This window comes from Xiphophorus hellerii, unplaced genomic scaffold (genome assembly GCF_003331165.1).
Source record: "Xiphophorus hellerii strain 12219 unplaced genomic scaffold, Xiphophorus_hellerii-4.1 PGA_scaffold_83__1_contigs__length_249999, whole genome shotgun sequence".
Lineage (NCBI taxonomy): Eukaryota > Metazoa > Chordata > Actinopteri > Cyprinodontiformes > Poeciliidae > Xiphophorus > Xiphophorus hellerii.
In genome coordinates, this window is record NW_022587658.1 from 107,451 (window position 1) to 122,871 (window position 15,421).

Below are 15,421 nucleotides of genomic sequence, written 5' to 3' on the forward strand. Positions count from 1 at the left end.
ACCAATAGTGTTTAAAGTGGGGATGGTGTGCTGCTGACCTCGACTTGGGAAGTTGTGGGCAGTGGGCAGAATACTTCGAAGACCTCCTCAATCCCACCAACATGCCTTCCATTGAGGAAGCTGAGTCTGGGGACTCTGGGTTGGGCTCTCCAATCTCTGGGGACGAGGTCGCCGAGGTGGTTAAAAAGCTCCTCGGTGGCAGGGTCCCGGGGGTGGATGAGATTTGCCCAGAGTTCCTTAAGACTCTGGATGTTGTAGGGTTGTGTTGGCTGACGCGACTCTGCAATATTGCATGGACATCGGGGGCAATTCCCCTGGATTGGTAGACTGGGGTGGTGGTCCCTCTGTTCAAAAAGGGAGGCTGGAGGGTGTGTTCCAATTATAGGGGGGGTCACACTCTTAAGCCTCCCTGGCAAGATCTATTCAGGGGTCCTGGAGAGGAGGATCCGTCAGATAGTCGAACCTCGGATTCAGGAAGAGCAGTGTGGTTTTCGCCCTGGTCGTGGAACACTGGACCAGCTCTACACCCTCACAGGGTCCTGGAGGGTGCATGGGAGTTTGCCCAATCGGTCTACATATGTTTTGTGGACTTGGAGAAGGAGTTCGCCCGTGTCCCTTGGGGAGCCCTGTGGGGGGTTCTCTGGGAGTATGGGGCTCCGGGCCCTTTGATACGGGCTGTCAGGTCCCTGTATGACCGGTGTCAGAGTCTGGTCTGCATTGCTGGCAGTAGGTTGGGCTCATTTCCGGTGAGACTTGGACTCTGCCAGGGCTGCCCTTTGTCACAGATTTTGTTCATTACTTTCATGGACAGAATTTCTAGGTGCAGCCAAGGTGTTGAGGGGATCCGTTTTGTTGGCCTTAGGATCTCATCTCTGCTTTTTGTGGATTATGTGGTCCTTTTGGCTTTATCAGGCTGTGATCTGCAGCTCTCGCTGGAGCGGTTCGCAGCCGAGTGTGAAGCGGCCGGGATGAGGATCAGTGCCTCCAAATCCGAGGCCATGGTCTTGAGCCGGAAAAGGGTAGAGTGCCTTCTCCGGGTCAGGGGGGGTGTCCTGCCCCAAGTGGAGGAGTTCAAGTATCTCGCGATCTTGTTCATGAATGGGGGAAGAAGGGAGCGGGAGATTGACAGGCGGATTGGCGCAGCGTCTGCCGTCAAGCGGGCGCTGTACCGGTCCGTCGTGGTGAAGAGAGAGCTGAGCCAAAAAGCAAAGCTCTCGATTTACCGGTCGATCTACGTTCCCACCCTCATCTATGGTCATGAGCTTTGGGTCATGATCGAAAGAACGAGCTCGCGGATACAGGCGGCTGAAATTGGTTTTCTCCGTAGGGTGTCTGGGCTCTCCCTTAGAGATAGGGTGAGAAGCTCAGTCATCCGGGAGGGACTCAGAGTAGAGCTGCTGCTCCTTCACGTCGAGAGGAGCCAGTTGAGGTGGCTCGAGCATCTGGTCAGGATGCCTCCTGGACGCCTCCCTGGTGAGGTGTTCTGGGCACGTCCAGAACACCTCCCACGATGGAGGGACTATGTTTCTCAGCTGGCCTGGGAACGCCTTGGGATTCCCCCGGAGGAGATGGAACAAGTGGCTGGGGAGAGGGAAGTCTGGGCCTCCCTTCTGAAGCTGCTACCCCCGCGACCCGACCGCAGGGGTAGTAAGCGGAAGAAAATGGATAGATTGATGGATGGACATTGGTCAATGTGTTTTATTTGCTGGCTCATGTAACAAACTCTGTGGGTGGTGCTCTGGTACCACCTTTTCCTGGTTGACATTAAGCAAAAAAAAAAGAAAGAAAAGAAAAAAGAAATGTTCCCGTTTTCAAGAAAACTATAATGGACATCAGAGCAGTCGAAAATCCATCCTTTCACCTGGGGTCTCATTTTGTCTCTTCTCTCCTGCCGTTGCCCCAGGAGCAGCAGCTGAAGTGGATTTGTAATCAGAGTGGACTGCTGGAGACACACAGAGAACTGCCTCTGGACTCCTGAAGTGGGATTGCTTTGCCCGTTCTCTTTGATGGGCCAATTTATCTGACTGAGTCACTCTCTTTCCCCCTGAGTCTTCACTTACTTCTCTCACGCTGTTCTGGATGTTGAGAAACACTTGGCCAGTGTGTGGCCCCGAGGTCCATTCTGAGCCAGCTTTGGGGACCTAAAGAGAGCAGGTCAAATTTCAGAAGAACTGCGTCATTAGCTGGAGCCAGTTCTACAAAAATTAACTCATTTTTGAACAACCTGGTTGCCTAATTCTATAGACTAATCTCCATATGGTGTGACGCCCCCTGGGGTTTAGATACAAGCAGTGATTCTGTTTGTAACAGCGTTATGAAGCTGTTTAATTTTCACCAGTGGGCCGACTCCGCACCGGTTGGTGGCGGTAATGCTTCCTTTGCCAGTCGCCAATATGATGATGTGTTCTGGAGAAGTTTCATGGTAAGATGAGAAAGATGGAGATATTTGACCAGGACCACGTCAAGGGGAATGTTTGAGTGTCATGCCGTGGGTCTGCCGTGGGAACACTAGCTGTGTTTCCACGCAAATCTTTGTCTATATTCTGCTATTCAAAAAAAAACTTATTTATTTTCTTAAATAAGAAATAGGGTTAAAGTCACAGGTGAACAAGCTCATTCAAGCCATAAGTCATTAAAATCATGGCAGCGACGGAGGGTAACAGATTACACATTAGATGTTTTGAGTCAGACTATGACGCTGGAGCTCATCATGGAGAAGTATGGCGTATTGGGACAATTGCAGTTGTGCCATTTTACAGAAGAGCTATGAATTCAACACAACTTTTTATGAACTGTGTGATGCCGTGAGACCAAGAAAATAAAAAAAACAAAACCAAACCATCCTCCTCCTACTTCCTGTCGTCGTCTATGTAGTTGTCGCCAGTGGCAACGTCCCTCTGTTGATCACGTGACTCTTGTGACGTAGTTTCCATACAGCTGAAAAACCGCTCACGTTTTCTGTTTAATTTCTGTTTTTATCTAAAGGCGTGAGTTTTATTCAAAATGGACCTGTTTGCATTGAGCACAATTTGTGTAATTTTATAGTTGATGGAAACACAGTTACCGTTGGCAGCACCAGCAGTGCAGTATTTACACAGTGAAGGTGTTGAACCACATCAAAACTCTTCAACTCTACCTTTTCAACAGTTCAGCGTTCCAGCAAGACAATCATCCCAAAACATGCATTAAAGCTGGTTTTATTGGATAAATGAATGCAGACCGACATTAACCTTTTGGAGTAGCGGCCGGTATCTTGAATGTTTAAAAAAAAAAAAAAAGTGATCAAGTTAAAAATTTACAAGGCATAAAAATCTATGTATTTAAAATGAATGTGTTAAACAGCCATATTTTTCTCAATTATTGAGAAATTATTATTTTTCTTTTCTATGTATTGAACTGGTCGGTGTAATAGAATTGTGAAAAAAAAAAATCACTTGTGATGTTAGAAATGTGAAAAGCCTCAGTAGTTTTACACAGCTACTTAGAGGTGTGGGTGATTCATATTTGCTCCCAATTCCTCCCATAAAAACATGAACCAAAGCGTCCCGTTGCTGCGTGTTGATTTAATGCGTCAGAAAACCACTTTGCTCTTCACCAGAGGAGTTCTTTTCCTCTGTCACAATCCCTTCACAGGCAGAACATCACAGGGTGTTTTCATGAAAGCAAAGCCTGGGAAATACTACTACTACTTCTAATAACAATAATAAAAATCCCCCTGAACTTTTTACCCGCCCAGATCGGACCGCAGCGAGACCGCGTTCATCAGACTGTGATCCTGTTGCCTCCACGCAGATGAACGTCTGCGCATCATGAAAGCTGACAGGAGGACGATGGCTCCTGCTGCGCGCCGGCCAAACCAAACTGCAGCCAGGCTCGGCAGCGGGCCCGCAGTGGCCCGTATATCTGACACCACTGTGTTTGCTTTACAGCTGCAGGTAGGTCGCATATGTCGTAAATACATCTGGAAGCACAGGCTGGGTCTGCGGTCTCACTCCGGGCTCATAGCGATTAGGGAGGGGGGAGACGTTAAATGTCTGTTTGGAATAAAACTGTTCATTTATCATAAATGAGTATGGTGATATTTATTTCAGCGTTATGTATGTAGTAAAAATTGTCAAAATATGGTTTTGTGCTGACAAACTGGTGGAGTTATTCTGGAGTCCAATAGATGGCGGCAAATCCTAACTTTGAGGATCAGAAAGCCAGCAAATCCCTTATTGAGCTGCATTAAAGGCAGTCAGAGAGTAGATAAGGAAATGATCTTTCTACGTGCAAGAATAAGGTCATTTCTGTGGTACATAATTAAATTATAAGGACCAATTATTTCTCAATATTTAGTCTTTTTAAATACAGCAGAACGGGTGGTCCGGTTCTGGAAGTTCCTGAGTGACAATACCTGACGTTTCCTGACTTTTCCTTCCGTTTTTGTAATCCTGAAGAGACTCGCAGCACTTGAGTTCGAGAGCAGGTCTTCTGCCGTTTCTTTTCTCTGATGTCTCCCTGAAAGCAGAGCCCTAAGTGCCACTGAAAACCACTTGAAAGTAATAGAAAGGGCACCAGGTGGGACCGAGCGCCGGTCGCTCTCAGCGTTTTCATCAGCGAACATGGAAGATGACAGAACTCTGATGTTCTGAGTGGAGCTCTCAGAGAGCGGAGCCGAGAATAAAAGGAAAAAGACGAAGCGTCGTCACGACGACGCAGACGAGATGGCTCAGACTGTGGGAAGAGCTGCAACATGGACTCTTCGTTTGGTGAACATGGAGACAGTAACACTACAGACTCATTCGATAAAACCGAACCGTACTGACGAGTATCACCTGTCAGATTAAAAGTAACTTTTGAAAATAACACATTTAAGCAGATATTGAACATACTTTCCATTAAGCCCACATTTCTGTTCTTAATTTTTTTTGTATTTTATTTAATTTAAAATTAACTGTAGTAGAAAATCAACATAATTAACAGAAATAAAGGCTAGAAAACATCCATCTTTTTGTAATTAATCTATATAATCTATTTTACCTATAAAGTTCCACAATAAACAAGCTTTTCTAGAATATTTTTGATTGAATGGATCTGTACACTCCCATTTAATTATTTTAAAGGGGCAATTTTATGTTTCCAGGCACATAGTCACTTTATAGCACAATCATGTAACCTTCAGTTACTATAAAAATTGTATATACATAAAATATGACTTAAAAGAAATTTGACTTTAAGTTTACACCTTGAAATTGGGCCTCTGTTTCTTTAAGAAACTCCTGCTCTTTTTGAAACTCCGCCTTCAGGAAGTCATCACAACATGGCTCCTCTATTAGCCCTTTAACAACATTTTTACTAGCGTTTCACCTAGAAGTTTTTGGGATGCGGGATGAAGCCGGAGTACCCAGAGAGAACTCACACAGCACAGGGAGGACATGCAAACTCCATGCAGAAAGACCTCAGGATGGGATTTGAACCCAGGACCTTTTTTACTGCAAGGCAGTGTCCAGCTCTCAGTATTGTTTCAGACTCTAGTCTGTAAGTAGATGGAAATTCAAGACAACCGAAAAATCACCCGGGTCTGGTTGCTCTACGCAAGTTCAGCCTGAAAACTGAAAGAAGTTTGAAAACAGCAGAAAATATGATGAGACCCACAGCAGAAAGGGCATCATGTTGATATGAAAGTTGTCTGCCAAAGTAGACTTTTTACAATACAAGGTTGGAAACTTTACTCTAGAAGAAAATAAACAAAGATTAGAATCTCTAGGATAATGTTGCTTGGACATATGAGCCTAAAACAAAATTATTTGGACACCAAAAGAGAATTTGTTTGACTTAAACCAAATTAAGCATTACAGCAAAGAACGCTCAGACCAGCTGTAAAGCATGGCAGTGGACGTGTCATTGTTTGGGGACGCTTTGTTGGGCCAGGACCAGGCCGGCTGACCACTGTAGAGTTCAACATGAATTATTTTGTGTATCAAAGGGGACTTGAGGAAAATCTGAGACTGTTAAAAATGAATAAATAAAAAAATCAAAGCTGAAGCAGAATCAGCTCCAATGCTTTAATGAAAAAAAAAAAAATCTGAATTCAATGTTGGACATGAATAAGTGTATATAATCAACATAAAATTAGGAAACAGCTACCTCCTTAAATTAATGTAACAGTTTGTCTCTAGTAGAGGAAATTTAAATAAGGTGGAAGTTTTGTTCTCTGTTTGTCGTGCTTTGCTGCCCCCTGGTGGCTAAGCACACTTTGAGACGATTTGGATGAACACATCTGCCAAGACACAATGCTTTCACCTTTGGATCAGGAACTCCAATAAAGACTTTTCATATAGTATTATTTAGCTAAATTAATTTAGCAAACTCACATTAGCTGCAGTGGAATAACTTCACTGGCAGGGAAATCCTTATGAATATTGTTGATACATACATTTTCATTTTCACCCCAAACTGACCTATTTAAGAGTTGAAAATGTGCCTCTTTTTACTGATGTACAGTTTGCTTAAAGCCAAACAAGCAATGCTGATCAGTAACTCTGAAAGTTTATAATCTTGTAAAATGTGACTTGATGCTGATGTATAGGGTGTGAGCGGCGGATGGGAGGCAGGTTAAAACATAAAGCCTGCGGCTGTTGTTTGCTTTTTGGAGGAATAAAATCAGATCTACAGTCGGTAAGGAGGAAAAAAGCCGATCTCTTCAACAGTCTGCATCCTGTTACCTCGTTAAAAGTGTGAAAGACTCGCCTGGTGGGAGGCCTCTGGTTACACTCTATCACACACACTCACACACACACACACACACGCCAGTTGTGCGATGTCCTCTCTGGATTTAGTTCACCATTTATTAGCATGATTAGTTTTACTTTCTGCCTTATCAGCTCATGCAGAAAAACTTTTCTTGTTTTCAGACATTAGTTAAGTTTCATCTAATAACAAAACCGAGGCAGTAAAAATAACTGGATTTGTCAGCCTGTTAGATCGCCCACATTGGAGGAGACATGCGAGAATCAGGATAAATTACATCTTCCTTTTACTTACCGACAGAAACATAGAAGGTGAGATTCACTCTTATCTTGTCACAAATAGGAAACAAAAAGCTGAATTAGAATGGAGCATTTCTGCTGCTTTCAGTGATTTTCTTGTTATTCTCCAATGCCTGTCGGAACAGAAACCTCCCACTGTGTTTCTGATTGCCAGTTACCCAATCATTTTTCTTTGTCTCGCCTAAATGTCTCAGCTCATCAAGCAAATATTAAAGCAGACATACTGTAGGTAACTTGATTAATTAAAAAAAAAAATGTTTTCAAACAGTGATTTTATTTATTGAGGAAAACAAGTCTACCTGACCCAAGTGAAAAAATTGTCAAGTCACTCTAAATCATAGGTGTCAAACTCTGGCCCGCGGGCCAAATTTGGCCCGCAGTGTAATTATATTTGGCCCGCGAGGCAATTTCAAATTAATATTAGAGCCGGCCCGCCGGTATTATACAGTGGCAACGCTGTGACGCCGCATTCACCACTTATACTACAAATCCCATAATGCTCTGCTGTTTTTTGGCGAGTCAATCAGGACAGAGGCAGACACGCCTCCTCCTCTGTGTCAGTAGCACTTATGGTAGCGGACATGGATGTATTAGGAAGGTGGTGATCCGTCTTCTTGCGCACTCCTTGGGTTGAAAGCCCCGGCGCACCCTGCATCCCCGCGCCTCTCCCCCAAACCACACTGCGACCTCAAACTACAGCTGTCACTGTGTTACCCTACCAAAAAATGGCGAAAAGAAAGACAGAAAATAGAACTTTTCTGGACAGGTGGGAGACAGAATATCTGTTTACATACAGTATGTATATGAGCAACTTTTCTCCTCAGTGAAGATGACAAAAACGTCTCACAGGAGATGTCTGGCTGATGAACATCTTTGATGACAATGACAATAAATCTTATCTTATCTTATGAACATCTTTGTCCGATAATGAAGGTTTCCTCAGCTCAAACTCTGAGCCCCGACATTGATGAACTGGCATCCAAGAAAAGATGCCAGATATCTGGCTTGGCTGCATCACAGTAGATCAGTGTGTCGCAAAATGAGCAATAAATAAGTTTTCTATGCACCTTTTCTTGTTACTCCAAGACCTGAATGGTTTATTCATAGTTTATTTAATGATTTATTCATAGTTATGTTATTTTATTTTCTAATTTATTAGCCTGTGTACGAAGCTAATTTTGACATTTACCTCAGAAAGGAGGCATTCAATTTTTATTTAAATTTTAATATGCCATTTATATGTTTTATTATTATTTTTAGCAACTCAATTATGCACACCTGCACTTTTAAGTTATATAAGCCTTGCTTGTTCAATATTTATTTATAAAATGTTCAACCTTGGCCCGCAGCCTTGTTCAATTTAAAATTTTGGCCCACTGTGTATTTGAGTTTGACACCCCTGCCTTAGATAGATAATCACACACACACATATATATATATATGGGTGGGTGTGTGTATATATATACACACTGCTCAAAAAAATAAAGGGAACACTCAAATAACACATCCTAGATCTGAATGAAAGAAATATTCTCATTGAATACTTTGTTCTGTACAAAGTTGAATGTGCTGACAACAAAATCATCAATGGAAATCAAATTTATTAACCAATGGAGGCCTGGATTTGGAGCCAGACACAAAATTAAAGTGAAATAACACTACACGCTGATCCAACCTTAATGTAATGTCCTTAAAACAAGTCAAAATGAGGCTCAGTATTGTGTGTGGCCTCCACGTGCCTGTATGACCTCCCTACAACGCCTGGGCATGCTCCTGATGAGGTGGCGGATGGTCTCCTGAGGGATCTCCTCCCAGACCTGGACTAAAGCATCCGCCAACTCCTGGACAGTCTGTGGTGCAACGTGACGTTGGTGGATGGAGCGAGACATGATGTCCCAGATGTGCTCAATCGGATTCAGGTCTGGGGAACGGGCTGGCCAGTCCATAGCTTCAATGCCTTCATCTTGCAGGAACTGCTGACACACTCCAGCCACATGAGGTCTAGCATTGTCCTGCATTAGGAGGAACCCAGGGCCAACCGCACCAGCATATGGTCTCACAAGGGGTCTGAGGATCTCATCTCAGTACCTAATGGCAGTCAGGCTACCTCTGGCGAGCACATGGAGGGCTGTGCGGCCCTCCAAAGAAATGCCACCCCACACCATTACTGACCCACTGCCAAACCGGTCATGCTGAAGGATGTTGCAGGCAGCAGACCGCTCTCCACGGCGTCTCCAGACTCTGTCACGTCTGTCACATGTGCTCAGTGTGAACCTGCTTTCATCTGTGAAGAGCACAAGGCGCCAGTGGCGAATTTGCCAATCATGGTGTTCTCTGGCAAATGCCAAGCGTCCTGCACGGTGTTGGGCTGTGAGCACAACCCCCATCTGTGGACGTCAGGCCCTCATACAATCCTCATGGAGTCGGTTTCTAACCGTTTGTGCAGACACATGCACATTTGTGGCCTGCTGGAGGTCATTTTGCAGGGCTCTGGCAGTGCTCCTCCTGTTCCTTCTTGCACAAAGGCGGAGGTAGCGGTCCTGCTGCTGGGTTGTTGCCCTCCTACGGCCTCCTCCACGTCTCCTGGTGTACTGGCCTGTCTCCTGGTAGCGCCTCCAGCCTCTGGACACTACGCTGACAGACACAGCAAACCTTCTTGCCACAGCTCGTATTGATGTGCCATCCTGGATGAGCTGCACTACCTGAGCCACTTGTATGGGTTGTGGAGTCCGTCTCATGCTACCACGAGTGTGAAAGCACCACCAACATTCAAAACTGACCAAAACATCAGCCAGACAGCATAGGTACTGAGAAGTGGTCTGTGGTCCCAACTGCAGAACCACTCCTTTATTGAGTGTGTCTTGCTAATTGCCAATAATTTCCACTTGTTGTCTATTCCATTTGCACAACAGCAGGTGAAATTGATTGTCAATCAGTGTTGCTTCCTAAGTGGACAGTTTGATTTCACAGAAGTTTGATTTACTTGGAGTTATATTGTGTTGTTTAAGTGTTCCCTTTATTTTTTTGAGCAGTGTATATATATATGTTTATATATATATATATATATATATATATATATATATATATATATATAATATATATATACTGTATATATATACATATATATGTATATACCCCCCTTTTATACATATATATATATATATATATATATATATATATATATATATATATATATGTATGTATGTATATATAATATATATATATATAGATAGATATCTACATATAGATTTATATACATTTATAGAGAGACAGACAGATTTACATATAGATATAGATAGATAGATTGTGACAGCTGTCCCGACTGTCACAAGCAGACACTGCTGGTAATGGTTTTTTGTTTCCCCTTAATATTACTTTATATATTGATTAGTGAGTAGTTTAGATTTTTATCTTTAAATTTGTTTTCATTAGTCTGACTCTTTAGTTAACTATTTGTTGTGCACCCATTTAGTTAACTTTATGTGTCAGTTCTTTGTATATTTTGTTAAATACAACAAATTAATTATTTTTCTTTTGAGTTACCAGTTTCCTCTGGACCTGTGGCTGAAAATCAGAGATGAGCTCCAGCTGATTGGTGTCCATATATGGTTGTCAAACTTCCTCAGCGGACCATTCCATTTGTTCACCAGGGGAGGGGGAAATTTGGTCTTTAGTTTAATTTGACCATTTATTTAATGTTTCTTCTTTTGGAAAGTTAGTTAAATTCTGATATTTATTTCATTTATAGATTTAGTAATATTCTGACCAATATTTGTTAGGTTTTTGTGTGTTTAATTACCCCCTAGTGTGTGTTAATGGTCTGATCAGCCACTATTTAAGTTCCCCTCATGTCTTGTTTGTTAGGTCAGTTTGTGCTTGAGTTTGTTCTGTTACCACTTGAGTTGTATTTTGTTATGTTGACCTCAGTTTGGGCCCAATTTATCATTTTTGGATTCTTTTTGTTAATAAATTAAGATTATATTTTGAATTTTCATCAACGTCTCTCTGGCTGGTCTATGCAAAACCTTCACACTTGGTGTCAGAAGTGGGATTCTTACCAGCCAGGAGTACAAAGTTTTTTTTTCCATTACCAACCTTGATGCAACATGCAGCGTGGAGGAAGGAGTAAACGAGGCAATTTTGTGGAGTCGCAAGGGACAGCAGGCCCTGATGAGCCGACTGATTGCACCGAAGCAGGAGCATCTGGAGGACATGTAGGCACTGAGGAGGAAGGGGGAGTAGAACCAACTTATGCAGATCTGGTCAGTATTCTTCGTGCCCACATGAGCCAGCAGGAGGCACAGAATAGAATGATGAGAGAGGAAACAGCTCGCCAAGATCAACGGTTCAAGACTCTCCAGCACCAATTTAGTCTTTTACAGTTAGAAGTGCAAGCTCGTACTTCTCCAACATTTGAACCTGCTAAGCTGGAAAACTCTGACTCGGAGGAACCAGAACTACAGGATAAAAACCTGCTGCCAGGAGACCGTAAAGTCATCTTAACTTCAGGTCAGTTTCGTTCCTTCCTGGAGCCTAAACTAGAAAAGTTAACAGAAACTGATGATATTGAACATTTTTTAATGACTTTTGAGAGGATTGCAATTTCATGTAACTGGCCAGAGAATGACTGGGTCTTTCGTCTTGTTCCATTGCTCACTGGAAAAGCTAGAAGTGCTTATGTGCATATGGACATTGATGAAGTGAATGATTATATATCTGTCAAAGATGCAATTCTTAAGAAATATGACATTAACCCAGAAACCTATCGCCAGAGATTTCGTTCTACAGAAGTGGAGCCTGGCGAAACTCCTAAGGAGCTGTATGTAAGGTTAAAAGAGTTGTATGAAAAGTGGATCCAACCTAAAGGTAAAACAGTGAAGGCTATTGGTGAAATTATTGTCTTGGAGCAATATCTCCGTATGCTGTCTCCTGAGCTTCAGGTTTGGGTCCGGGAACATGATCCTCCAACAGCTTCCAAAGCTGCTTCTCTGGCTGAGGTGTTTGTGGCTGCAAGACGGAAAGGACAACCATGGAGTTACTCTTCTTGGAAGACATCTAAAGATGCACGCAGGGCTGCACCTGTACAACATCATCAAAAGGGTGTATCTGCTGTGGGTAAGGCCTCCCTAAGGGAAATCCAGGCAGTAAGCACAACACCCAAGCAATACAATAAAGTGCCTATTTGTTATTTGTGTGGGCAAGAAGGCCATACAAAACCCATGTGCCCAAAGAACCCTCCTAAACTCACTCAACTGTGTGTTATTCCACTCAAAAGTGAGAATTGCATCAGTGTTGGACAGTCTGTGAAAATGAGTGAAGTTAAAGTCAATGGGAAAAGTGTAAAGGCCTTAATTGACACTGGTAGTGTACAGACACTTGTTGATAGAGAGCTGGTTCCATCCAATATAATCTGCACATCAGACACCATCCTCATCCGCTGTGTGCATGGTGATGAAAGGCAATACCCCACAGCAGACATGTATATTGAAGTGCAAGGACAATTATACCTGTTGAATGTTGGTGTTGCAGAAAATCTCCCTTTTCCAGTAGTGTTGGGTAGTGACTTACCCGTTTTGTTTGACTTGCTGCACAAACCACAGAACTGTAATGTAGTAACTCGTTCTCAAGCAAAAAAGCCAGAAGAGTCTCCTCCAATACTGAGTGTGCTGCCTTTTTATGATGCAGACTTAGATGTGCAGCCTGGAAAATCTAGAAAATCACGTCGACAAAAGCGACGGGAGAAGTTTCTGCATACACCTGTTGCATCTACAGAAGGGGTTCAGGATCTGCCCCAAGGTTTTAAGATGCCTTTAAACATAGCTCAAATCCAGCGTGATGACTCCAGTCTGGCTGCTCTTTTTCTGAAAGCCAAGGAACCCCAGAAAGGTAACCACAGGGGTAGTGCTGACGAGTTTGTTCTACAGAAAAATATCCTTTATCGCCAACAGGGGGCATTTAGGCAGCTTGTGGTCCCAAGGGATGCAAGAGGGATGGTGCTTACTTTGGGCCACTCAATTCCCTGGGCTGGCCACCTAGGGACACATAAGACTCTGGCTCGCATCAAGCGCCATTTCTACTGGCCTGGATTACGGACTGATGTTGCCCAGTTTTGTAGGACCTGCTCTCAGTGCCAATTAACCTCCAATAAGTTCCCTTCAAGAGCACCACTGCAGCCTCTTCCCTTAATTGACACGCCTTTTGAGCGCTTGGGTATGGACATTGTGGGTCCACTTGAAAGAAGCAAATCTGGACATCGATATATGTTGGTGATAACAGATTATGCAACCAAGTACCCAGAAGTGTTCCCTTTAAAGACCATTAAAGCAAGAGCCGTGGCTGTCTCCTTGGTGCAACATTTTTCAAGGGTTGGATTTCCCTGTGAAATTGTGACAGATCAAGGCACTAACTTCATGTCTGCTCTCCTAAAGCAGGTATATCAGCTACTGGGGATTAAGGGTGTTCGAACTACCCCTTATCATCCACAGACGGATGGGCTCACGGAGAGATTCAACCAAACACTGAAGCAAATGCTACGTAAGTTTGTGGACGAAACCGGCTCCGATTGGGATCAATGGTTACCGTATCTCCTCTTCGCCTACAGAGAAGTACCACAGGCCTCCACCGGGTTCTCTCCCTTTGAACTTTTATACGGTCATGAGGTGAGGGGACCTCTGGCGCTATTAAAGGAGACCTGGGCTGGAGAAGAGGGGAGGGAGGAGCCTGTTAATGTTATCTCCTATGTTATGCAGATGAGAGAGAGACTACAAAAGATGACGGCTCTAGCCCAGCAGCACATGGCAGAAGCACAAAAGTACCAGAAGGCTTGGTACGACAAGTCAGCCCGGCAGAGGACCTTTGTCCCAGGCCAGAAGGTTCTGGTTATGCTACCATCTAGTGAGAGCAAGCTTCTGGCCAAGTGGCAGGGGCCATTTGAGGTAACAAAACAGCTTGGACCTACCACCTACCGCGTTGTTAAATTGGGACATCCACATTCCACCAAAGTGCTGCATGTAAACCTCCTTAAGGAGTGGACAGAGCAGCCTAAAATGGGGGCAGAAGTCATGCTGATTAGAGCTGTGGAAGAGGAGGAAGCTGTTGATGATCAGTTCCTGCCCTCATCAACACCGATGGAGCTTGACTTGAAACATCTGTCAAGTGAACAACAACTTCAGGTCAGAGCATTATGTAATCCTCAGATATTTAAAGAATATCCAGGTCGTACAGACATTCTTGAACATGAGATTGTGTTGAAAAGTGATGCTAAAGTTAAACGTCTGAGCTACAGGATTCCAGAACGCCTTCTCAGCTCCCTGAAGAGAGAGATGGAATTGATGCAGTCCCTCGGGATTATTGAATCTTCCAAAAGTGAATGGTGTAATCCTGTCGTCTTGGTGCCGAAGAAAGATGGAACAATGCGCTTCTGTATAGACTTCAGGTACCTTAATTCTGTATCAAACTTCGACTCCTACCCTACTCCTCGCATTGATGATTTGGTCAGTAGATTGGGCAAGGCTAAATACCTGACAACTATCGACTTGTGCAAAGGTTACTGGCAAGTGCCCCTTTCCAGGCAGTCCAGGGAGTTGACGGCCTTTCGGACCCCTTGGGGACTCTTCCAGTTTACAGTTTTGCCCTTCGGACTGCATGGCGCACCTGCTACCTTCCAAAGGCTTATGGATCAGGTATTGCATGGATGTGATGACTATGCCTGTGCCTATCTCGATGATATTGTGATATATAGTAACTCATGGGAGGAGCACCTTCAACATTTAAAAGTCATCTTGAGCTACCTCCAAGACGCAGGTTTGACCATTAACCCAGCAAAATGTGTTTTTGCACAATCTGAGACAGAGTACCTGGGTTTCATAATTGGAAATGGTGAACTCAAGCCACAGGTTCGCAAGATTCATGCTATTGAATCCTGCCCATTACCTCAAACTAAAAAGCAATTGAGGTCATTTCTAGGGATGGCGGGTTTCTATCATAGATTCATAAAAACTTTTCAGCCAGAGCTGCCCCTCTGACAGATATGACTGGATCTAAATGTCCCAGTAAAGTCCAGTGGACGGAAAAGACGATTGCAGCATTCCATGACATTCAAAAAACGCTGGGTCAGAGTTCTGTCCTGAAGTGTCCTGACTTTGACAAAGGTTTTATTCTACAAACAGACGCCTCAGAAAGAGGTATTGGAGCAGTTCTCCTGCAAGGTGATGAGTCTTTACAGCCAGTAGCTTTCATAAGCCGTAAGCTACACCCCAGAGAAGTCCGTTATTCTACGGTGGAAAAGGAAGCCCTCACAATAAAATGGGCCCTGGACTCCCTGAAGTATTACCTGCTTGGAAGAGAGTTTATCCTCCAGACGGATCACAAAGCTCTCCAGTGGCTGCAGC

The 15,421-nt window shown here is 43.7% G+C and overlaps 1 protein-coding gene across 1 annotated transcript; it reads left to right on the forward strand.

Annotated features, from left to right (window-relative positions):
- Positions 1–12,306: 12,306 nt before the first annotated feature.
- LOC116716723 (protein NYNRIN-like) lies at positions 12,307–13,437 on the forward strand. Its single transcript, XM_032557541.1, has 2 exons — positions 12,307–13,380; positions 13,425–13,437. Exons 1-2 carry the CDS (start codon positions 12,341–12,343, stop codon positions 13,435–13,437), a joined length of 1,053 nt encoding a protein of 350 aa, XP_032413432.1. The 5' UTR covers positions 12,307–12,340.
- The last annotated feature ends 1,984 nt before the right edge of the window (positions 13,438–15,421 follow it).